The sequence below is a fragment of the Malaclemys terrapin genome, chromosome 16 (assembly GCF_027887155.1).
Source record: "Malaclemys terrapin pileata isolate rMalTer1 chromosome 16, rMalTer1.hap1, whole genome shotgun sequence".
Taxonomy (NCBI): Eukaryota; Metazoa; Chordata; order Testudines; family Emydidae; genus Malaclemys; species Malaclemys terrapin.
In genome coordinates, this window is record NC_071520.1 from 11,609,949 (window position 1) to 11,633,537 (window position 23,589).

A 23,589-nucleotide genomic window follows, 5' to 3' on the forward strand; every position below is an offset into this window, starting at 1 on the left:
ACCAGGAGTGCTGCGTTGGAACCAAGAGGTCCAGGTCATTGAGAGTACATCACAGAGAAAGACCAGTGTCCCATTTCCTGGATCTCAGCTGCACACCTTGCAGATAGGTGGCTACATTGCTCAAAAACCAGACAACACGAGGGGATGTAAAGTAACATACTAACTTCTTTAATACAGTCCAATCTGATTAATTCAAAAATCACTCTGTGAACCCTGGGTTTATTCAGGCTAAACAAGTCAGTGGTACAGATAGTTTACCCGGATGCTGACCATGTTCATCTTCTAGGTACCCACATATCAAATGAGCACCAACCAACCAGACCACACAGGTATTTTCTTCCTTTTTTTTTTTTTGATAAAACTATTTCTTCGATAGACTTAAAACAATTAACTAGCCAAGTTATTAATTATGATACATCTAAAAAAAATTAATACTAACCCTAACGTGACTGCTGCTTTAAGAGCGCTCTGTATATCGCCTTAGTCTGGCTTTTCAGTAGCAATTCACTACAACAGGTCCTAAAATAATAATAATAGAGAATTAAAAACCTGACAGCAAGTTTAATGGTTAAAAGTAACAAAAACAATCTGTTTTGAATGGTGATTTTCCTCAGCAGGTTAGTTCCTGCTGCAGCACTCAAAGCCTCACAAATGGCAGACGGGGTCCAAATTCTTTTGCTGTCTTAAAAATCCATTTTTAAAAGGACCTCTGCACCGTTACCTGCTAGGTACCACAGGGTTTTGTTTATGTTATGAGCAGTCAGTAATGGGTGGGTGTAAAAAACTTACTGTGGTTTTTTTTGGGGGTGGGGGGAAAGAGGGCAAAGGCATAAAACCTAGTTCCCCACATGTTTGGGTCACTAGGGATGTTTACAATTCTGACCACCATTGGTGGCTTGTATTTATTCTAAAAGACCACACTGGAGCTCTGGCACTCCATGTGGTGTTTTAGGTCACATCTCTCATTCAGGGTCATGCAGATTTTCTGCAGGTCGTCAGGCAAGAAGCCTTCTTTTCCCTAAAGAAGGTTTAAGGAGGGTAGACAGGGAGGGGAGCTAAAATGAATACAAATTTCTCAACTATAGAACCAAATTTCATTATTTCTTCTCTCATTCACAGCGTCTTATAGGTATAACCAGACGGCTGCTTTGTTTTGTTAAGGTTAAACTGGTCTCATTTCCCCTCTGGCCCCATTGGTTGCTGGTCGACCTCTGGATCCACCAGGGATGATGCAAATGCTGACTGGACGATCTGAAACCCAAATGACTCCAGAAGAGACATGTTCTGTTGGGGTGAAAAGGGGGACCCTAGAGCAGGACCCAGGTCCCCCAATGGGCCCCCAAGGGCTCTGACGTGAACTTTCTGTATATGTTTGTTCAGATAAGACTTGGATCTGAAAAAGCTGCCACATTCAGGGCAGGGGTACTTCTTCTCTCCCTCCGGCTCCATTTTGTTTTTGGTGACTGCCATATCGCAGGAGAAGGACCCATTGGCACTCTGTTTCTCAGGAGTCTTGAGGTCACTAGCATCAGAGAGGTCGCCGTAGGAATCAGAACTCTCAATCGGGTCCGAATGTGAGCATTTCTGGCCTTCTATGGAAAAACAACAAGACAAGTTTTCAGAACCTTATCTCCCAAGAGTGCTATTCTAAAATGCTTAAGTAAAATGTGTAGTCACCAGCTGATTCACTATTACCCAAAATGACAGAATGCTACAGACCTAATAGATATACTCCTCCATGTAATGAAGCACTGTGTCCCTGTGGGTCCCTCTTCTGCATAGCCTGGACATGCTCCATCCACCAGCACCCCAAGTTTATATTATAGATTTGTAGTGATAGTGGAGGTATCCATAATATCCTCTTACATTTATATAGTGCCCTTATGGTGCCTCCTTTGAGACGTAAAACATTATATAAATATACAGTAGAACCTCAGAGTTATGAACACCAGAGTTATAAACTGACCAGTCAACCACACACCTAATTTGGAGCCGGAAGCATGGAATCAGGCAGCGGCAGCAGACAAAAAAAAAAAAAAAGGAAAACAAACAAAAAACAACACCACACAAGTACAGTATTGTGTCAAATGTAAACTTCTAAAAAAATAAAGGGAAAGTTTACAAAAAGATTTGACAAGATAAGGAAACTGTCTCTGTGCTTGTTTCATTTAAATTAAGATGGTTAAAAGCAGCATTTCTCTTCTGCATAGTAAAGTTTCAAAGCTGTATTAAGTCAATGTTCAGTTGCAAACTTTTGCAACAACTATAACGTTTTGTTACAAACATTTCAGAGTTACGAACAACCTCCATTCCCAAGATGTTCGTAACTCTGAGGTTCTACTGGAGATCTTATCATGCATGTTTAGATGCTGGAGTCACTTCACCCAGCATTGAAATGAAGCAGGCACTTCTGGGTGAAATCATAGTGCACAATAGTTTAGGGCAACAGATGAAGAAACCTGGAACTATTCCATCACCAATATCCCAGCCTGGGAGTAGGGGGTTGCTCTGCTTCTGGAGATGCAGTTCTATATAGTCTCAAGAGGCTCCTTCTCAGAATAAAGTGCATTATTCTCAGTTACTTCAACACATACCCTAGCCGTGTCACTGGTATGTTTGGGGTGTTCCCATCCTATTCTGGCAGTGTACCAAGAAGGCTTTTCTATGATCCTCTCTCATGGCATATGTATGAGCATGGCAAACCCAGACGTACTCCCCAAACAACTCTCCGAATACAAACTTCATTTTACTCCTAATCCTGAAAGGCCATGTTTCATAAAACAGACTTTCTGTGGAATCAGCATTAGCAATCAAAACAGGACATGCACGAAATCAATATCCCACTAGGGAGAAACCCTTTTTAAATCGGCACACCATCCAGGACCAAGGCGCTTCTGTAGCAACTCTGTGAAGACTTCCATAGAAAGAAAGCTACACAACTGTGACATCCCATCAGCACAAGACAGAGCACAGGGTATGCTTAACTCAGCTCTGTTCTGATCTCCAGGGCAAAAGTAACCCCAATTTTTTGGGACAGCCATGGTTTCCGATATCAGAGAGAGGTTTTCTGCTGTTCCAGCTTCGACCAAGGATACAGATGGTCCAAAACTGAGAGGCAAAAAGGAAGTTACTGTACACATATTAATAACTAATTTTACCGAGGCTATTTACAAGTTAAATAATTTTAACCACTCTGAAAAAGATAACTTACTTTAAGCAAAAGCAAAACTAAATATTAGTGACATCTGAAAAGAAGCAGTCAATATCTTTATCCTTCTTCTCAACCACAGCGTAAGAGAGGCAAAAAAAAAAAGTTGAAGTAAAAATATCTATGTGGCGCCTCACCTATTTGAGCTGAAATAAATGGACTATCATGACTCCTATCAGACAAGCATCTTCCTGACTTTCCCTCCACGGGAATCAGAAATTGGGCTATACAGAGGTTGCAATCAGTCTTGGAGCATCTCAAGAACAACTGGGAATCTTGGCAGTACCAGATTCTAGACTGAGCTATAAGCTTATCCTTCCCAACTCACAACCCCTTAGTTAAGATTCAAGCACAATCTACTCACAGGAAGAGGAGCTGGATGACCTAACAGGTCTTTTCCTCAATAAAGTGAAGGAAGCTACCAGAAGTTGAAGTACTTCTACTACTTTCCCCAATAAAGTACCCAGAGAGGTCCTTGCACAAACTATAGAAATGAGCTCTATGTAACCTCTCCACTTCTTGCTAAGCTTCTCCTTAGGACTTCCCAGTCTTTCCCTCCTCCCCTTTCCCATGCCCAGCCCAGCCCCCCCACAATACAAAGTCCTGTGCAAAGAAGCAAAGTGCAGAGCAGGGAGTCGCTTGCCTTTGATGCCATAGGTCCTGACGCAGTGGAACGCTGCTCCCCCATTCGGGATGGGCTCCTGGTGCCTGGAGACCTGGGGAAGGGGAACACCGTGGTGGGTTTTAACATGGACCTTTAAGTAGGAGGCAGAGGAGAAACCTAAACAAGATAAAAGGAGATGAGATCCTGCCACCAGCAAAGACACACATCTGCCTTCCCTGTTCCTTTTATCCTTCTCTCTCTCCCCTAGTCTACCTTAAGAGACTCACACTAAGTTAGTTTCTGGCTACCCAAAACATGCTGAAGTAGGACCCTTATGTTAGATCTAACTAAAGATCAAATGTGAAATAGCTTTCCACTCATTCTGTGAGAACAAAACTTGTGCATGCGTGTGTGTAGAAAAAGCTACTGCAAAGAAGACGACGCCCTAGAATCCTTCAGTCTTGCAAAAGCAAAGTCCTGAAACTTCCTGCTTATGCCTAGTAAATTGTAAGAGAATATATTAAGAGAAATTGCAAACATAACTGTTATTTAGAACCTGCCAGTAATTCCTTGCCACGTTTCTACTGTTTTAAGAAGGGCTCATGTTTTGGGGTTCACCTGCTTCACCTTTCCCTGTAATGTGACAATTCATCTCAAATATTTTTGTAAGCACTCTTTCATTAGCTTTTAGAAGTTGTGGCAATTATTCTGAGGATCATTAGGCCTATAACTGAATGATAAAGAGGCCAGACATTCGAGGAATCTTTCAACCTTATGAATAAAGACTTATTGTGGTACTTATCAATAACGGACGTCATTGTGGTACTTTCATATTAGAAACCTTTCCCCGTAAGAATCACAAAGGGGCACAAGATCCACCGGTACAGTCACATGAGCAGACTTTTTTTTTTTTTTTTTAAACAAACAAAGAAAAGAGTAACGTACAGAAAAGAGAGGGAGAGAGAGATTTACATTTTGGCCACTAACATAGGCCTGGTGTACACTTGAAAACTGTACTGGTATAACTATGTTGGTTTGGCGAGGTGTTTTTTGTTTTTTAAACCGATATAGTTATACCAGTACAAACCCTTGTGTGGGTGCAGTTATATCGGTATAAAGGTACCTTATTTAGGGTATGTCTACACCCAGCCGCTAATTCGGCGGCTGGCAATCGAAGTTCTGGGTTCGACTTATCGCGTCTTGTCTGGACGCGATAAGTCGAACCAGGAAGTGCTCGCCATCGACTGCGGTACTCCAACTAGACGAGAGGAGTACCGCGGAGTCGACGGGGGAGCCTGCCTGCCGCGTGTGGACCGAGGTAAGTTCGAACTAAGGTACTTCGAACTTCAGCTACGTTATTCACATAGCTAAAGTTGCGTACCTTAGTTCGATTTGGGGGTTTAGTGTAGACCAAGCCACAGGTACAGCTTATTCCCCTTCCCATACAGGGATAGCTATCCTGGTATAAACCACCTTTATACGCTGACATTAATGCATCCAGAGTAGGAGGGTTGTCCCACTTTAACTATAGTGGCACAACTTTCTAGCATAAACAAGGCCTTAATAGGCAAAACAAAGTCAGTTACTCCAGGTATTGATTTTAAACTGAACTCTGTTTCACAGTAAAAATCCCTCTACCTTTCTTACAGAATGGCTCTTACTATGCAGAGACTTTCACTAGAACCTGAAGTTCAGAATGAATAATGCATCATAAATCCTTACGATCTCAGAGGATTTAGTTACAACCCAATTACAGAATGCTCATACCAACCCGTTGGAGAAGAAAAAGGAAGCGGACAGGCTGCTTTTATCCCTGGGGTGGAACAAGGACTGTCTCCTGAGAGCAGCTGAGCTGCAGAGAATCAGAATATGGAGACAGCATTGTGGATCCATCAAGAAAACCACAACAGTGATTGAGCAAAAATATTCACTTTTAAAAAAACAGAGCAGTTGTGTTTTGGCCAAATCAGTTGTCAAAAGCACCGAAGGGAAGGATATATTCCTCTGAAATAAGATTTCTCCAAGGACTCAAAGTGTGATTCTGAGTACATCGCATTGACAAGGAAAATATACATCCTTCCTCTGCTAAAATTCACAGCAAATGAAGAAAGAATCAAAGTTGGGTTGTGAGTGAAATGGGCATATCATACAGATGTGATGGTTACACTTCCAACTAGGCTGGAAGCTACTTAGGGATAGAAACCTTCTTCCCTTATTTCACAATGTGTGTGCCAGAAGTATGTGGATGCTGCAATATAGCAAACTCAGAACCAAACTGTGAAATAGGATTATGAAGTAGGAACTTAATTTCAGCTTGCCAGAGATTTCTGTGTTAAGTACTGTTTTAAAGGCTGTGTTTCGTGTAATGGCAAACAGCTAAAAGGAGACAAGTTTTTAAAGTGCTTATATACCAATGCTAGAAGTCTAAATAATAAAATGGGTGAACTAAAGTGCCTTGTATTAAATGAGGATATTGATATAATAGGCATCACAGGAACTTGGTGGAATGAGGATAATCGATGGGATACAATAATACCAGGGTACAAAATATATCGGAAGGACAGAACAGGTTGTGCTGGTGGGGGAGTGGCATTATATGTGAAAGAAGGCATAGAATCAAATGAAGTAAAAATCGTTAATGAATCAAACTGTACCATCGAATCTCTATGGATACAAATTCCATGTTCTAATAATAAGAATATAGCGGTAGGGATCTATTACCGACCACCTGACCAGGATAGTGATAGTGACTGTGAAATGCTAAGGAAGATTAGAGAGGCTATTAAAATAAAAAACTCAATAATAATAATGGGGGATTTAAATTATCCACATACTGACTGGGTACATGTCACCTCAGGACAGGATGCATAGATAAAGTGGCAGATGAAATTTAATGTTGATAAATGCAAAGTAATGCACATTGGAAAGGATAATCTCAACTATACATATAAAATGATGGGGTCTAAATTAGCTGTTACCACTCAAGAAAGAGATCTTGGAGTCATTGTGGATAGTTCTCTGAAAACACCCACTCAATGTGCAGCAGCAGTCAAAAAAGCAAACAGAATGCTGGGAATAATTAAGAAAGGGATAGATAATATGACAGAAAATACCATGTTGCCGCTATATAAATCCATGATACGCCCACATCTTGAATACTGTGTGCAGATGTGGTCACCCCATCTCAAAAAAGACATATTGGAATTGGAAAAGGTTCAGAAAAGGGCAATAAAAATTATTAGGGGTATGGAAAGGCTTCCGTATGAGGAGAGATTAATAAGGCTGGGACTTTTCAGCTTGGAAAAGAGACAGCTAAAGGGAAATATGATTGAGGTCTATAAAAATCATGACTGGTGTAAAGAAAGTAGATAAGGAAGTGTTTACTACTTCTCATAACACTAGAACTAGGGGTCACCAAATGAAATTAATAGGTTTAAAACAAATAAAAGGAAGTATTTCTTCACACAACGCACAGTCAACCTGTGGAACTCCTTGCCAGAGGATGTTGTGAAGGCCAAGACCATAACAGGGTTCAAAAAAGAACTAGATAAATTCAGAGGATAGATCCATCAATGGCTATTAGCCAGGATGGGCAGGAATGATGTCCCTAGCCTCTGTTTGCCAGAAATTGGGAATGAGCGACAGGGGGATGGATCACTTGATGATTACCTGTTCTGTTCATTCCCTCTGTGGCACCTGGCAATGGCCACTGTCAGAAGACAGGATACTGGGTTAGTATCCTTTGGTCTGACCCAGTAGGGCCGTTCTTATGTTTCATTGCAGTTCACAAAAAAGAAAGGATCTATATTGGGAACAATCATAACATGGTAGTCTTTGGTGAGTTCTGTGATTCCACCTGCAGAAAACACTATTTTATACAATGAAAGTTTATATCGTGAAAGTTTCCTGTAAAGTGCCTGGATTTCTTCTATGCACTTGGTAGATGAAGGGGTGAACCACCAACTTCTACCAAAGCAGTATGAATAAAAGCTACTTCATAAGCAGCTAAGATAAAGTGAGATTTTTAGCATAATCATAGCTTGAGAAAGATCACAGTCCAAGACTTACACAAGGCCAGAATTATAAATAGGTACGTGTCTATCCTAGCAAGACAGGTGGAGGATTCCCAAGGAATAATCTGTCACTTCTTAAACCCCTCTTGAAAACAAACCAGAGTCTTTAAAGAGCCTTTAAAAAAAATAAAAAAAGAACCCCATCTCATCTACTGCCCTATCCACATACACGTTTCACAGCCCCAAGGAGCAGATCCTGCTTCTTCTTACCATTTTAAGTCTTTCAAACATGCACAGGAACAGGAAGTAAGTAGACTACCTCCTACCAAACAGAAGTGTTCTGTCTGTAATGAACTCTTCCCAAGAACTACTGCAGGATGTGCCTTGTTCAGTCTAAACTGGATATAGCTAGATCAGCTGGCAAATGCCTCCAGCCCCTGGCCTTTACCAAGCACTTCAAGCCCAGCAGGAAGAATGGCAAGAATTCATCCTTCTATCAAAATAATTACAGCGTATTCTCAGTCTGAACACCACACTTTACATAGAAGGTGAGTCCACCAGGAGCAGAACCTGTGGCATTAGTTGACTCATGGGATGCCTGTGGCATGGAAACTGGACATGTGCTTAACAGGAAGTGTCTGTCTTATGTTGCACTTTCTAATCATTATATCTTATTTAAAAAAAACAATACTAAGATTGTCAAAGGAGTCTAAGGGTGTTGGATGCTTATCTCTTCTAGCTTCCTTTGAGCCTAAACCCAACCTAAACCAATACATAAAATTTCTAAGGACCTTAGAATAGAATAAGAGAAAATATGTAACAATTAGACAAGAAGCAGCAGTTGACAGTTTGATGAACTAAATAAAATTAATTTGCCTTTAGAAAGAATACTTTAATAAAAAAATAAGTTTATGAAAATTAAGTTAAAGTTGATGTATTAACTGTTCAGTTAAACAAACCAATATTAAAAATGAACTTACAGAACTTTCCTTACAGCAACTTTTAAATCTCAGTGTCCAATACTTCCTTTTGGCAAAACCATCTGAACCCTACTCTGCATCATCAAATGGAGCCCCTGTTGACAAGTATCAGCAAAATGGCTGCCCCCTCAGAGAGAGAGAGAGAGAGAGAGAGAAGTCCCAGTCACTAAACAGAGATACTGACAGTGATGGATTTTTGAAAATTGTTTTCTAAGTACTTAAGATTTCTAAGGTATTACAGTTCCTCTATTGCACAGCTCCTTTACAGAAACCCCTTCCCAGAAAGTACAGCTTCCCAGAGTAAACAAGATTAATTATGGATGCTAATAATCATTCTAACCATTAACATCCTAATTACACAAATCTCCTTGAACTGACTCGGAGGTGGTGATTTCTGAAGACCATATTTTTCCACTGTAAAAGGAAATAAAAATTTTAAACCAGGAAAGATAAAGATGCCCTAGGTGTCTGTAACAGATCTGTGACTGTTCCTTCCAAATTCCAGGAAGAATCCCCTATACCTTTAGAACAGAAAGATGCACATCACTAGTTTTCCATAGAAAACCTCTCAGTCTGTCAAAATAAAGCCTGTATTTTCCCTCCTCACTTCAACACTAAAATATATTTGTACACACAAGAACCTCTTCCTCATCTGCCCAAGAGTCCTTGCTTTCTTCCTCCTCGGCTGCCCAAGCTTGGCCAGAATCTGGCCCCAAATTCATTTAATTTTTTGTTTCTTGCTCTATAGTTATCATAGCCAGCATTACTTAAATTACCATTCCAAGGAAGCAGTGCACCAAAACGCATTTAAAGGGGAAGATCAAAATAAACTACTCTTAGCACAATCATCACCTCCAGGGAAGAAGAAAAACTTCCACAGATTCTGTGGACATGAACCTCTATCATGGTTTCTTAGTATGAAATTTTCCAGTGCATTTCGTTTCTCAGTGGTTTGCAGTTTACAGGACTTCTAAACAGAACAGTTCACATTGTCTACTGATTGTCATCACACATCTTGAACTAGGGCTTTCAAACTTCTTATCCATGTCACTTTTAAGCAGTACGTATCCCACTGAGTTCTTAGCATATGATGCCAAAGTTGCTCAACATGTTCAGTCTGTACTTAAGAGATTAATAAGCTTATTTCCTTGAATTTTAGCTGCAGATGGCCAGTCTTTAGCAGATTAAGTATTATTTGTAGGTGCTGGTAGAAATTTAAGTTCACAACAGCCTAATCTCTCTTTCTGACAAAGCATAAGACGACAGTGAAGTGTAGAAAAAAAAGCAGCACTTTTAAAAGCTGTCTGCTATCTTGGATGCTCATCAGACCCCTCCACCTTTACTTACACACACACACACACACACACACACACACACACACACACACACACACACACACACACACACACACACACACACACACACACACACACACACACACACACACACACACACCCTTACATTTGATTTAGATTTCTGCTTAAAGCTGTAACGTGTAAATAGCCCTTATTAATAATTTCACTGTTTCATGGCCAAACCAATGCCTTTGTTTTCCTGGTTGGATTTTTGAGGAGCAGCAGTGACATCCAGTGGCTGCTAGGGTGAATCCCAGGTTCTCAAATCCAAGAAATATTCCAGTTCCAGTTAACATGAATGAATTTTCAATGTGCTATCCACCATATTTCACTGAGGGCATAGCTCAAGAGAACTTGGATCAGGGGCTTCTGAATCTCAGTGCAAGAGTTGTCAGGATAAGTTAAATAAAAGATTTTCAGAAGTCAGGCCCTCCTTCCTTGAAGGCGGCCTATATTCATTTTAATATCCAAATCCATGGAATTTAAGAACCCTGAGGATTTCTTAGCAAACTGGTGTTTCCATGCAAAAGCTTAACTCACTTTGGACCCAAAAGGTGTTTCCACAGTGGACAATGGCTCTTTCATAATTTAACAAGTCACTCACTACGCATCTTTACCTACTCCAACCACCCAACTGTTCCTATCCTGCACAGTCCCCAAACTTTCAGCTATGTAACAACTATATTAGATATAGATATCAGCTCCCTTCAACTGGAAAACGGAACTAAAATAGACCCCTTCAACAAAACCAAAAGGTAGTCCCATAACTGACAGTGGCCACCTCTAACACACGGAAAGGTGTTCCCACACATGAAACCAACCCATTCAACAACCTAACAGGTTTTACTTTATCCAACACCAAGTTCATTCCATGCAGAAACATCCCTTACCTGTAATAATTGTTATCAGGTACTAGCAGGTACACTTCAAAAATTAGTAAAGTGTTGGTCAGGGTTCTGTGCAAGCAATAAACCAGTGTATATCTAGATATGGGGGACTGGTCCTGCTTTGAGCAGGGGGTTGGACTAGATGATCTCCTAAGGTCCCTTCCAACCCTGATATTCTATGATTCTATGATATGTGAAGCAGGAGACAAATGTTTCTGGAGAACAGAAAATACAGTGCTTTTGATACAATACCTGGATCAGTCCTTTCCTTGTGTGTCAGGAGTCCCTCTATATCCTTCCTCTTCATTCTGGGAATCCTTTTGCTCTCTTTTACTATCTCTGAACCCTTTCCTAATTGCTTACTTTAATGCTTCCTACACAGATGGACTATCCAAGGAAATCCTCTAGTAGGTATCTTTTCACCCTCCCTGAAAACCAGTTGTTATTCCACTGCTCCTAACAGAAGTGTGCAAAGATGCACAAGTGTATTTTTGTTCACCTGGCACCAGCCGCATGTCTCTCTTGCAATCTACAGCATTGTTCTGAAGTAGCGTCTTTACTTCAGTGTTTTAAGAGTCTCATGATATCAGTCAGTCTGGTCTTAAGATTCCATTACCCTTTAACGTCTTCCAAAAACTTTGTCCTGTTTATCCATAGCCTACCGTCAGGTCCCACGCTACCTAAATCTGCAGGCCTTGCTCCCCCCCAATTTGTGGAAAGTACATATGTAATGGAGAAGCTTAGCTTTGTTTGTTTTATAAATGAAAGTCTGTTTCTGGCTCTTTTTCTTACAAAGCCAACCTTGTAAATGTAAACCGGCACAAAGCAATTGCTAGGGTTCAAACGAGAGAGCAGCTGAGCTCCACTTCTAGTGCAGGAGGCTAAGAGGGGATCAGGATATCACATATACTTATGTAAAATTAAACTAAAGAATCTTCTTCCAGACCCTCCCCAGGGTAATTAGCTCAGCCCTGTGACAGTGAGCAGGTGCACCATGGCAAGCAGGAACTGGTTACTTTGGAGGGATGTGGAAGGGGAATTTGGCAAAAAATTGTAGATCCATCCAAAAATGCTAGGCTCTGCATTTAATTTAAACTTCATCAGAGAAGGAATATGAAACACCTAGTCATGTCCAAAGGCCAGGTCAATACTTCCATCAATTTCAAGATGTTTACTGTTCTATGAGGAAAACAACAAGGGAAGCTATGGTATGATCACTTCCTGCTGCAGACAGCATTACAGAGCTTAGTGCTGTCTCTGCCTTGCACTATCCCCATGAAATAAAGAGACAGCTCATCATTACCTCGGTTACAGATAGTGCAGAAGTTGCTTGGTCCTTCGCTATGTTTCTTCAAATGATCTGCCATGTATGCTGCCCGCAAGTACTTTCCACACACCTGGCACGGAACTTTGTCTTCATGGCATGCTAAGTGTGAGCGCAGTCGGTCACGGGTGGCAAAGGAAGCATTACAGGTCTGCAGGTAGAAGGAGAACAATGTGAGTCACCAAATCCGCTGCAAGTGTTTATATATCCATATCTACACTAAGTGACCCCCACCGTAAGACTCTCAGACCCTGCACATGGACACAAGCAACAATCATGAGTTAATTTTCCCCAAACAGGCAATCCAGGTTACAATCACACTGCAAAGGATGCAATGTTACTGCTCAAAAAGGAGCAGGCACCAGGATTAGGACTGGACATAAAGAAATAAGCTTTAAAACAATACAGTCTGTAAAATGTGAGTAAAAAAAAAAAACCACAGGTCTGAAATGCCTCAGCTCCTCATTGAAATCTGCGTTACTAAAACTTCACAAATCATGTTTGGTAACGTAAATAGATTTGCCATTGTTCTTCTTGAACAGTCCATTCCAATGACATCAGAGTCTATCCTAGCTCATTTTACGGTGACATCGTAGTCACATAAGGCAGACTCACGTCAATCCCTCTATTTCCTTCCTGCATTCACTTTGTGATCTCATCAATTTGACGCTAGTCTCTATGGTTTTCCCATGAGGTATAAACAAAGCATCAGAGACCAGAAAGTAAGGTTGGATTGACAGGATCACAGAGGGCACTACAGAAGGAGAGTGTTGGCATCCATAGTGCAGAGAGACCTCAGAAGGGCACTGTGTAATCTGTTTACAGTGGATAACCTGATCCCTATTATGGTGTCATACTCCAGTTACTATTATGTAACAAGATGAACTTAGGGTAAAACAATAACTTATTATAACTATACATGTCAACCTTGCAAAATTCTACTTGCCCATTCACACCAGGAGAATAATTTGATAGATGAGTGAGACATCCATCCCAACCCCCATCATTATCATAATCGCAGAGTGTAGGCAAGCAGATTTTATGCTTGGGCTAGTATGTTTTTGACAGTTTTGCAAGGCTGATCATATCATTTGCATATACACGAAACAAGTCAAATCTTTACCAACATGTTATATAAAAAAAAAATGCAATCTGAACACATTGCTCACAAATAGAGGACAAAGAAAACCAGAAATATCAGAGCGACCAATCCAGTTGGATGAAAATAACAAAATTCAAGGTTGCGCCGTGATTGGTTTGTACCACAGCATCCTTTAGGTGAAATATTGAGACACATGGTTTCTACCACAGCTCCCTAGGAGATTATATAAACCCAGTAAGTGATCTAGGGAATAGTTTTTTGTCTTTTCAGAAGTAGTGGTTTACTTTTTAGGCAGCTGTTTCACTGTATAGTAGATTTTGTTAGGATAACAATGTAACTACTGCACTGCAATTACAACACAGTAGCTTAAAATAAATGAAACTGGCAATACAGTAGAGGTTCATCTGTAGAATTTTACACAGCTGTCACTAAGTGCCTGATCCTAAGCCTACTGAAGTTATTTGAAAGGCACCTACTGACCTCAGTAAGCTTTGGATCAGGCCCTTAAGGGTCCGTATTGTGAGGTGATACCGGTAAGTACCGTATATACTCATTCATTAGCCCATTTGCCTATAAGCCGACCCTCCAAGATGAATAAGTAAAAATAGCAAAAATTGTATGACCCTTTTATAAGCCGACCCTATATTTTAGGGGTTGGAAAACTTTGGCTCCCAGCCTGTCAGGGTAAGCTGCTGGGGGGTCAGGACGTTTTGTTTACCTAGAGTGTTCACAGGCACGGAGCCCCTCAGCTCCCAGTGGTCACGGTTTGCCGTTCCCAGCCACTTCCCGCAGCTCCCATTGGCTGGGAACAGCGAACCGCAACCACTGGGAGTTGAGGGGCTCCATGTCTGCGAACACTCCAGGTAAACAAAACAACAATGTATTAGATATTCAATTCAAATGATTCCACAGAGTTTAAAATCATCAAATTTTGTTGTAGACCCGTTTATAAGCCGACCCCCGCTCTTTGATGCGTCACTTTTTTACCAAAAATATTCGGCTTATAAACGAGTATATACGGTACTTTATTTCAATGGAAGTTGAGGGTACTCTGTAACAAACAGGACACTCAGTACCTTGCAGGATCAGTTCCTAATATAATTTTAAAAACAGTGATACAAACATGGATTGCTGTGATATATGGAATTTCACGGACCTCACTAGAGAAAAACTTGTAAGTCACAAATGATGAAAGGAAAAAAAGTAATTTCTTTAACATGAAAGAGAAAGAGATTTCTCCTCATATGAGCTCTCAGGACACAGCGCTGAGCAAATAGGTGTAGCTTTCATTTAGCAAAATGCTACTGGAAACAAATAAGTCTTTAAGTAAGGATTCCAACAACAAATCAACCTGTTGGAGGTAAAGTTAACGTGTGTTCCTGAGCAGCGGAGCATGAAAGTCAAAAGCTCCATCACCAATAATTCAATATCAAGTGACAGCAAGCTTGTGTACAAATGTACTCGGAATATGTGGGCATCAGTTCTATACCAGTTTTAATTCTAACATATGAGGATTTGTGTCTACCATCTATCCTACATTGAACATATCAAGTGGAAGGATTAGGGTGGGGGTAATACAATCATATTTCTGTTTGGTAATCAGTCTTGCTGCCAATTTTTACAGGGTCCATTCCTGGATAAGCTATGTACTGATCAGACATGCAAAAAAAGTCTAAAGAACAAAAATAAGGGTCCAGTTGAGAAAGCACGAACCAGTTTAGCTGAATCATACAAGAGAGACAGGACCAGGTTTGGAGAAAACCTCTTACAGTTAATATTAGTTAATGTTTGTAAAAGGCTTTAAAGATGTAAAGTGCTAAATGAGTGCGATTTATTATTAATTGTTATTAATAATAAAGGAAAACTCCAGTGCTTTCCTATCAAACATTGCATAGGTAGATTAATAGACCAAAAAAGAATATATAAAAAAGTTTAAAATAACATTGTTTAAGAAATACCTCTTGAAGTTTCAACTTTTCTATGGCTGTGGATGTCTCTGAGCTTATTCCAGGATGGCTGCCATTTTCCTGCTAATAGGCAGGAAGTAAGAGAAATTAGGACAGGAAGAAACTCATTCTGCATTGAAATCAAGGGGAAAAGCACTGGATTTGGAATGCCAATTTTAGGTAAATTTCAATAAATAGTTTTTATTTTTTCAAATAAATGTAGTTTGATTTTTAACAACTTGTATTTTCTCTTGTTTATTTAAATTGCCAGATGTTACCTAGGACTGTCAGCTGCGCCTTCTTCCCTGAGAAATAATGAACCTCTGATCTCTCTCCCCCATCTTTCTCTATTTCAGTCCACATTACTTTCAAACCATCATTCCTCCCACCCTGAAGCCTGAGGTTAGTACGAATCCCTACAAAGTAATCAACCCAGCAGCTCAAGCGCCTCAATCCCATGTCAGGCCCCCAGGGCAGCAACCTAAACTATCCCATTATGGCCAGCAAACTGATTTACCCCTTCTCCCATGTCAAGCTGTTAACTGACAGATTTAACAAATTCCAATGTTACCAGGGAGAAAAGTATCCAGAGTTCCATTTGGTGTCTGCCTTGGACACCAAAGCAACTTATTGGATCTGATTTCTCAGATTACCTGGCTCTGTAGAGGGCTTCCTTCCCCATTCGGAGTCTGTTTTAAGAGGAAGGGAAAAAGTGGAATCAGGTGCTTGTCTGCAGAGAAAAGCTCTCTTTTTAAGTGATGTAGGTGCAGTGTTGTGTGCTGACTAGTCCTAACAGTGACCTGTATAAGTAGCATTTATCACATGGCAATCTCCTCACCACAGATTCATTTCAGCTGCCCTGAGGTTATGTTTGTGTTGATGGCCCAGAATCCACAGTGCTGTGATATCACCTTGGAGCCTCGCTGGTTTGCAGAGATGCATGTAGGGACTCAGGTAAGTGACAGATTGTACAGCACAGTTCTGAAGAATATCTTTAAAAATAGAGGAGCCTAGAAAACATTTTTCTCTTTGCCAAAACAATACTTCTCTTTTGTAATTAAGGTGGTTCAAGGATCCTTGTCATTTGTACATAACAGAATTCTCAAAGGAGCTCTAACTGCCACTAGGGGGAGCTATAACAGCTTCATTGATTTTCAAGTGAAATCAAGGACAAATGGTGGTGAGGTATGGAGAAACAACATACCAATATTGAGCTATTTTGTGCCTCAGTGCCCAAACTTGGTAACTAGAAAAGATAATTCTATGGGAGGGAAAGTTATTTTTCAGGAGATAACTAGAATGAAAGGCACATTAGTATATATTTTAGATTTGAAACAAATTTACAGCACTGTTTTCCAGAATGATATCCTTTCTGTGGTGTGTATCAGGCACACACAGAGATGTGTGTGTATGCAGAGAAACGTTATAATTCTGACAGGGTGCTGCCAAGTAGTTTTTGCAAAGATAGATAGTAGGTGTTCAACAAATCGTCTACACCTTATTTATATTAATTATTATGGCCACATTAAGTTTGAACAATTAAGCAGTCAAAAGTCAAGCACAAGCTACTGTTGAACTCGCAATCTTAATTCTGTCACTATCCTAATAACCATTAATTATACCATTTTCTTATACAATATCTTGCGGCATTTTCTACAATTCTAGAGATAGGAGATTATTCTAAGAAACTGTGCTCATGTAATCTATATATGTAAAGGGCAGAGTTAAGGTTGTGTGTTGAACCTTAACTTTTGTATTTCTTGACTTTTGAGTGCTCAATGCACCCTTAGATTTGCATGAATTTAGTTGTTTACATGTAATACTCCTAAATGAAAGAAAATGTATCTGTTTCCTAACAGGTATCAGTTAGCAAAGGACAATTAGTGCTTATCAGTGTTATTAGTCAACTGCACACTTTCTGTAAGCTTCACACCAGCTGGCCAAAGAATGACGAGTTTCTGCTCGCATTGTAGGCTAAGTACACACGTCCATACCTGTGTATGAATATCTATATTATATACAGATATTAATACATACACACACTTAAGTGTGCATTTAAAAGAAATCTTTAAGGCATCCTCACCACATACAACTAGTCACCTTGTTTTTACAAAAATTGTGGTTTGGGAATTTTTCTGATTTAACCTAATCTATAGATTTATATCATCTTAAGAAACATAAGCCAATTTAAGACTTTACATAGGTTTAAGGTGTTTAATTGGCTTGAAGGCCCTATGGCCTGATTTTCAAAGGTGCTGAGCTCCCACAACTCCCAGTGAGGTCAACAGGAGCCTTTAGGTCAGGGGAGGGCAAACTATGGCCCGCAGATAGGATCCGGCCTATCGGGGCTTTCAATCCGGCCCATGGGATTGCCAGCCCCGTGGCGCAGTGGGGCTAAGGCAGGCTCCCTGCCTGCCCTGGCCCCGCGCTGCTCCCGGAAGCGGCCGGCACCACATCCCTGTGGCTCCTGGAGGGAAGGGAGCGGGAGAGGGCTCCATGTGCTGCCCTCGCCTGCAGGCACTGCCCCCCGCAGCTCCTATTGGCCGGGAAAGGGGAACCGCAGCCAATGGGAGCTTTGGGGATGGTACCCGCAGGTGAGGGCAGCGCAAGGCACCTGCCCCACCCCACCCCCAGGAGCCACTGCCGGACATGCTGGCCGCTTCCGGGAGCAGCGCGGGGCCAGGGCAGGCAGGGACCCTGCCTTAGCTCCACTGCGCGCCACTGCCACCCTGGAGCCGCTCGAGGTAAGTGGCTTTGGGCCAGAGCCCAAACTCCTCCAGCACCCTGCACCCCAACCCCCTGAGCCCCCTAACCCCCTGCCCTGAGCCCCCTCCTGCACCCCACACCCCTCCTGCACCCCAACCCCCTGCCGTGAGCCCCATAACCCTCTGCCCTGAGCCCCCTCCTGCACCCCACACCCCTCCTGCACCCCAACCCCCTGCCCTGAGCCCCTTCCTGCACCCCCACACCCCAATCCCTTGCCCTGAGCCCCTTCCTGCACACTGCACCCCAACCCCTTGCCCTGAGCCCCTTCCTGCACACCGCACTCCCTCCTGTACCCCAAACCCTTGCCCTGAGCCCCTTCCTGCACACCGCACCCCCTCCCACACCCCTTCCCCTACATTCATGGCCCTGCATACAATTTCCCAACCCAGATGTGCCCCTCGGGCCAAAAGGTTTGCCCACCCCTGCTTTAGGTGCTCTACATCTCTGAAAATCTGCTCATTGGATTACTTTAAACTGCAAAAACATCCCACAATCCCCCACACTTTGGAAGAAAAACAGGGGCATGTGTCAGGAGACAGAAAAATGCAGGTTAAGAGGCAACAGTCAGACAGGATGGGGTTAGAATTTTTTAGAATGGAAAAATTTCTCCCCCACCCTCACTGACCTCAAAGAAAACTGAAGGGATTTTGCTCTAACTTTCTGTAAAATTCACCTTCCTTCAGACACCAAGCATGGAAAATTTTGGCCCAAGAAGCAAATATTTCAGAAATTTACCATAAAAGTGTTTGAAGACAGGGGGTCATAATGGAAACTGTTTTGCCCAGATGCCTGTTAACTACTCTCTCACCCGCCCTGCAAATGGATTATAAAAGGCTTGATTTGGTTTTAAACCTTAATGGAAGACTTATTGTTTAACTGTAAAGAACTATGAAAGTTGATATTACTCTGCATTTCAAAGGATACTGTGCTGATGTCACCCATGTCCTTGCTGAAAAAAACGCTTCCAGTTTTGCTCAGTGCAATGTTCTGAAGGCTATGTGATACAAAGAGCTTCACGGCAAGTGAAGTTAAATTATCAACTGTATTTGAAATCATATTAAAAAATTAAAGCCAGAATTTGAGCCTCTTGTTAGTGGCCACTGAACTACAGAAGAGAAAAAGGGCATCATTTGAGACAGCTAGGGACAAAGCAGCAGGGTAAGGTTTCCAGGGTGGGGACTGGGATAGAGCAGCAAGAAAGAACATCTGGTAGAGGGGGAGGGGAGGCAGGAGGACCAGAGCAGCAGGAGATGATAACAGGGAGTGGTGGGGGGAGGGTAGAGAGAGGAATGTAAAGCAGCTGTCAGTTTGCTGAACATGATTAGTTACAAACATGATTTATCTCAGTTCACACATACATGATATTTCTATCAATGTTTGATCATTCTTTGCACACATGTATATTCATTGCCTTTTTTTAAATAAAAAGATATAAACCCTCTTTTATCCCCCTGCTCCTACCTGACACTTATGAGGTCTCTCCGACGTGTGCACCTGTTTGATGTGCCCATTCAAGTGGTCTGGCCTTAAAAAAAATATATATATATATATTTATATATGTATATAGACACACACACACACACACACACACACACAAACACACATATATATACACTTGAAAACAAACATTAAAAATAGAAGCCACTATTGCATCCACTCCAAGAAAAGTTCTCTCTGGTGTGTCTGGGCTCCAGTTCATTCAAGCAACCCATTATATTTTACTTCTCAGAAACGGTCAGGGCTCTACTCTGATAAATATCCTGCCATCCCTCTGCAAGGAAATACTGTTTTCTGATTAGAATAATCAGGAGATCTAGGTTAAAGTTTTCATACTGGGATGCCTACAGTTGGCCTTCTAAATCCATATCTGAACACCTAAATCAAAGTGACCTCAGTGTCAGAAGTGCTGAGCATTTTAAAGTCAGGCCACTTTGATTTAGGTGTCCAAATATGGATTTAGGGATCCAACTTTAGGCACCCCAGTATGAAAATTTTGGCATTAAATTCTACTTTTGTGTCTCAATTTCCTCAGATATAACATGGAAAAAATATTGTCCTCCCTCGCAACTACGCTGTGAGGCATAATTAATGTTTGTAAAGTACTTTGAGGGCCTCAACTAGAAGTGCTGTAGAAGGGCAAATTATTACTGAAAGAAGTTAGTCCATTCCCAGTGACTGGTAAAGCTTGTTTTGAAGGAGGGAAGCCTGAATAGCTAATGATTTTCCTAGTGGGTGTTTCTCTGGGTGAGAAGAAAGCTTTTCATTGTATGAGGCCAAAGCTGCTTGGAAACTAATTCTCCAACTCTCCTCCCCCAACTTTCAAGTCTCAGCCAGTCAGAGAGCGCTGGGTGGAATTCATTTTCTGGAGACAGAAGATAAGTTAACTCCACAGTTAAGCTGTTAAACCTGATGCCTGGGCAGGTGGGCTGGGGCTGTTTAACTGGAAAGACTAGTCAGAGGTTTGAACTCCTAGTACCTACCTATGGACTTCAGGGATGCCCCTTGAATCAATCCTTGAACTAAAGGCATACTGTAAAGTTAAACATCACACTTCTGTTTACATACTTTTGTATAATACTTAAGATTACTAAAACTAGAAGACTAGAGAAAAAAATATTATCTATTTTTAAGGTTTTTTTTTTTTTTACAAAGGCATGTCAACATTTTCACTGTTCCCACTTTTAACATTTAGGCCCTGGTTTTCTGAACTCAATGGGAGCACTGAGTTTTCAGTACCTCGGAAAATCAGTCGGTTACTTTATTTTATGCATGGAAGTCTTTCATCACAGCAACAGCAGGGTAAAAGACTTTTCTTTTATTAAAGTGTGATTGGAAAATAAAAACTGGCAGGGGATCTCAGGGGCAGGTACAGGACATGAAAGTACTTTTATCTCCTCATGGTGATTAGATTTCAAGTAGATGCTGTTTCTGTAACAAGTTTATTGTCTTCAAACATTCCTGCACTTGCCAGTTATTAGAGAATTCCTCTTTATCATAGATTTTGTTTGTATGTATAGCAAAGAGATCCTGTCCTTATTACCAGAGCAGATACAGTAGAAACAAAGATTTTTAAGTTTATATTCCTGGGGTACCTTTATCCAAAGGGGAATTGCACTGCTTAACATCTCAGTTCCTTCTCACCAGCCAGAGCAAGTGAAAGAGCTCAGATCCATTAACTAGGGACGTTGCAGAAGTAGGAAGGCTGTTATTGACTCTTTTCCCTTATCTACCTCTCCTCAAATTGAACACTAAACTAGTGAAAGACCCAAGTCTCAAATTCATTCCTGAACTCAAACCACAAGATACACACAAGCCATATTAAGGCAGTATCAAAGATCCACTTGTTTGTGGGAGTTCACTAAGTGACAACAAATATCAGCCACATTAAATACACAGATCTTATGTATGCTGCAGGGTAGAAACAGGATCCCCTTCAGGATGCTGTAAACACAAAGGACACAAAGACCATGTATTAAAGAGATAACTGTTGCTGCAGACTTTGAAATATCAACTCTTCATTCATATCTGGGTGATTACACACTAGGACAAATGGAGTGAAGTTAAGACAATGAAAATACTCGGCACTTCAATAGCAACTTGCAGTGGAGGGCTTCAAATCACTTCCCAACCCATAATTAAGCCTCTGAACACCCAATTATTTCAATACCCATTTGACAGAAGAGTAACTTGCCCACTGTCACACACCAAGTCTACGACAAAACCCAACTCCACATTTTGTGATTTAATTACTAGTTAACTCTTCTACAGGGCTGTAAAATAGTCTCCCCAAAAAAACCAAAAAACAAACAAAAAAAAAAACGATGAAAGCCCCATCCCTTGGGGTATGTAAAACTAGCAGAGTGGGGATGATTCTACACTGGTCCTTAAGAGGTGGACTAGATAACCCTCTAGGTCTTTTCCATTCCACATCAATGTCCTCTTACCTGGAGAAGCCTTTTCCACAGCTCTGGCAGATGTAGGGCTTTCCCACAGAGCCATCATGAGACCGAACGTGATAGGACATCCTGTCTTTCCGCTTGAACCGTAGCCCACACACTGGACAAGAATATGGCTTCTCGCCGGAGTGCGACAGCTTGTGCCGGTTCAGGTGGTACACGTCCCGAAAAATCTTGCCACAGATCTCACAGGCCACCTGCTTCCTTGTCCTGCTCCTCTTTCGGGGGGCATCAGGATCATCCTGACCAGGCACCCCATTTTCACCAAGCCTTGGCGGTGGGATGTCTATGTAACCCAACTGTAAGCTGGTCACCCCATGCTGAGCCTCATGCTGCCGCAGACGATTGGCGTCTGTAAACACTTTCCCACAGAGGCCACAAGGAAGGATGCCAGCCTCTCGCAGACCCCCTGGGGTACCAAACATCATGGAGTCCAAGACGTTTGCTTTGCGGGGACGCCCCCTGCCCCTCTTGGTGCCCAAAGTGGGGGCACTGGTCCCCACGTTCTGGAAAGGCGAGGCCAGTAGGGGTGGCGACAAGGGTCCCGCCACCATGGGCAGACGGTCGACGCCTTGCAGGACGGGCAAGGAGGACTGGGCGGCGGTGAGGGCGGCCCGCGTAGCCTCGTCTTCGGGCATGCCGGCGATGCCGTTGCCATTGGGCGCCAGGCCGGCCCCGTTGGTCATGTCGAGGGGGAAGCCCAGGTCGGCGGCGCTGGGGCGGAAGAGCATGATGTCGGGGCGGGCGGGGGGCACCAGGATCTGCACATTGGACTGCTTGATGACCTCCTGGCAGATGTCGATGACGGAGCGCATGAGCAGGAACTTGGCGGCCGTCATGAGCTCGGGGAAGCTCTCCAGCCGCACCACGATGCGCGAGGTGTAGGCGAAGTCCAGGATGTCCCCGAAGACCTTGGAGCTGATGGTGTGCATCTCCAGCTCCCGCCCGCCCGCGGCCGCCCCGCCGCCGCCAGCCCCGGCCTCCGGGGCGCCCCCTTCCGCGCCCCCGCCGGCCCCCTCGCCCAGCTGCGCGCTGAAGACCGACTCGAAGTACTCGCTGCAGGCGGCCAGCACGGCCCGGTGCGCGGGGAAGCTCTCGTCGCCCACCCGCAGCAGCACGTCGCAGAAGCGGCCGCCGTTCTTGCGCTGCTGGTTGAGGCTGTGCAGCATGTCGGCGCTGTGGCGGCTCACCTGGTAGGTGTAGCAACCCGACGACGGGCCGCAGGCGGCGGCCTCGCTCACCCGCTCCATGGGGGCTGCGCTGCCCCCGGCGGCCTGCAGGCGGCGCTCGCTCTCAGGCTGTCCGGCGGCGCGCGCCGCTTCCTCCCCCTCCCCGCGGCTGTCCGGGCCCGACGGCGGCGGCGCGCGCTGCCTGCAAAGCGCGAGGGGATTGAGAGCTGGGGGGGGGGAAACAAAAGGCTGAGGCGGCGGAGGGGCGCGCACGGAGCT

At 42.8% G+C, this 23,589-nt stretch overlaps 1 protein-coding gene across 7 annotated transcripts; it reads right to left on the reverse strand.

Annotated features, from left to right (window-relative positions):
- Window positions 1–147: 147 nt before the first annotated feature.
- PATZ1 (POZ/BTB and AT hook containing zinc finger 1) lies at window positions 148–23,582 on the reverse strand. 7 transcript variants are annotated; one of them, XM_054005988.1, is made up of 8 exons: window positions 22,130–23,582; window positions 19,647–19,710; window positions 16,073–16,108; window positions 15,432–15,503; window positions 12,351–12,522; window positions 3,852–3,924; window positions 2,986–3,108; window positions 1,466–1,592 (listed from the first exon to the last, which is right to left on the reverse strand). In XM_054005988.1, exons 1-8 carry the CDS (start codon window positions 23,389–23,391, stop codon window positions 1,559–1,561), a joined length of 1,836 nt encoding a protein of 611 aa, XP_053861963.1. In that variant the 5' UTR covers window positions 23,392–23,582; the 3' UTR covers window positions 1,466–1,558. The 7 variants fall into 7 exon arrangements, 6 of the variants coding, with proteins under 6 accessions (XP_053861959.1, XP_053861960.1, XP_053861962.1 ...); XR_008442478.1 differs by having other exon boundaries at window positions 1,504–1,592; window positions 3,852–3,989; XM_054005984.1 differs by lacking the exon at window positions 2,986–3,108 and having other exon boundaries at window positions 148–1,592; window positions 3,852–3,989.
- Between the last annotated feature and the right edge of the window lie 7 nt (window positions 23,583–23,589).

Coding starts and splice junctions, on each gene's coding strand:
- PATZ1 (XM_054005984.1), bottom strand. CDS start 23,391: ATGGAGCGGGTGAGCGAGGCCGCCGCCTGCGGCCCGTCGTCGGGTTGC. Junction 16,109..19,646: donor AGAGACCTCATAAGTGTCAG/GTAGGAGCAGGG, acceptor CTCTTAAAACAG/ACTCCGAATGGGGAAGGAAG. Junction 12,523..15,431: donor AAAAGTTGAAACTTCAAGAG/GTATTTCTTAAA, acceptor TTCTACCTGCAG/ACCTGTAATGCTTCCTTTGC.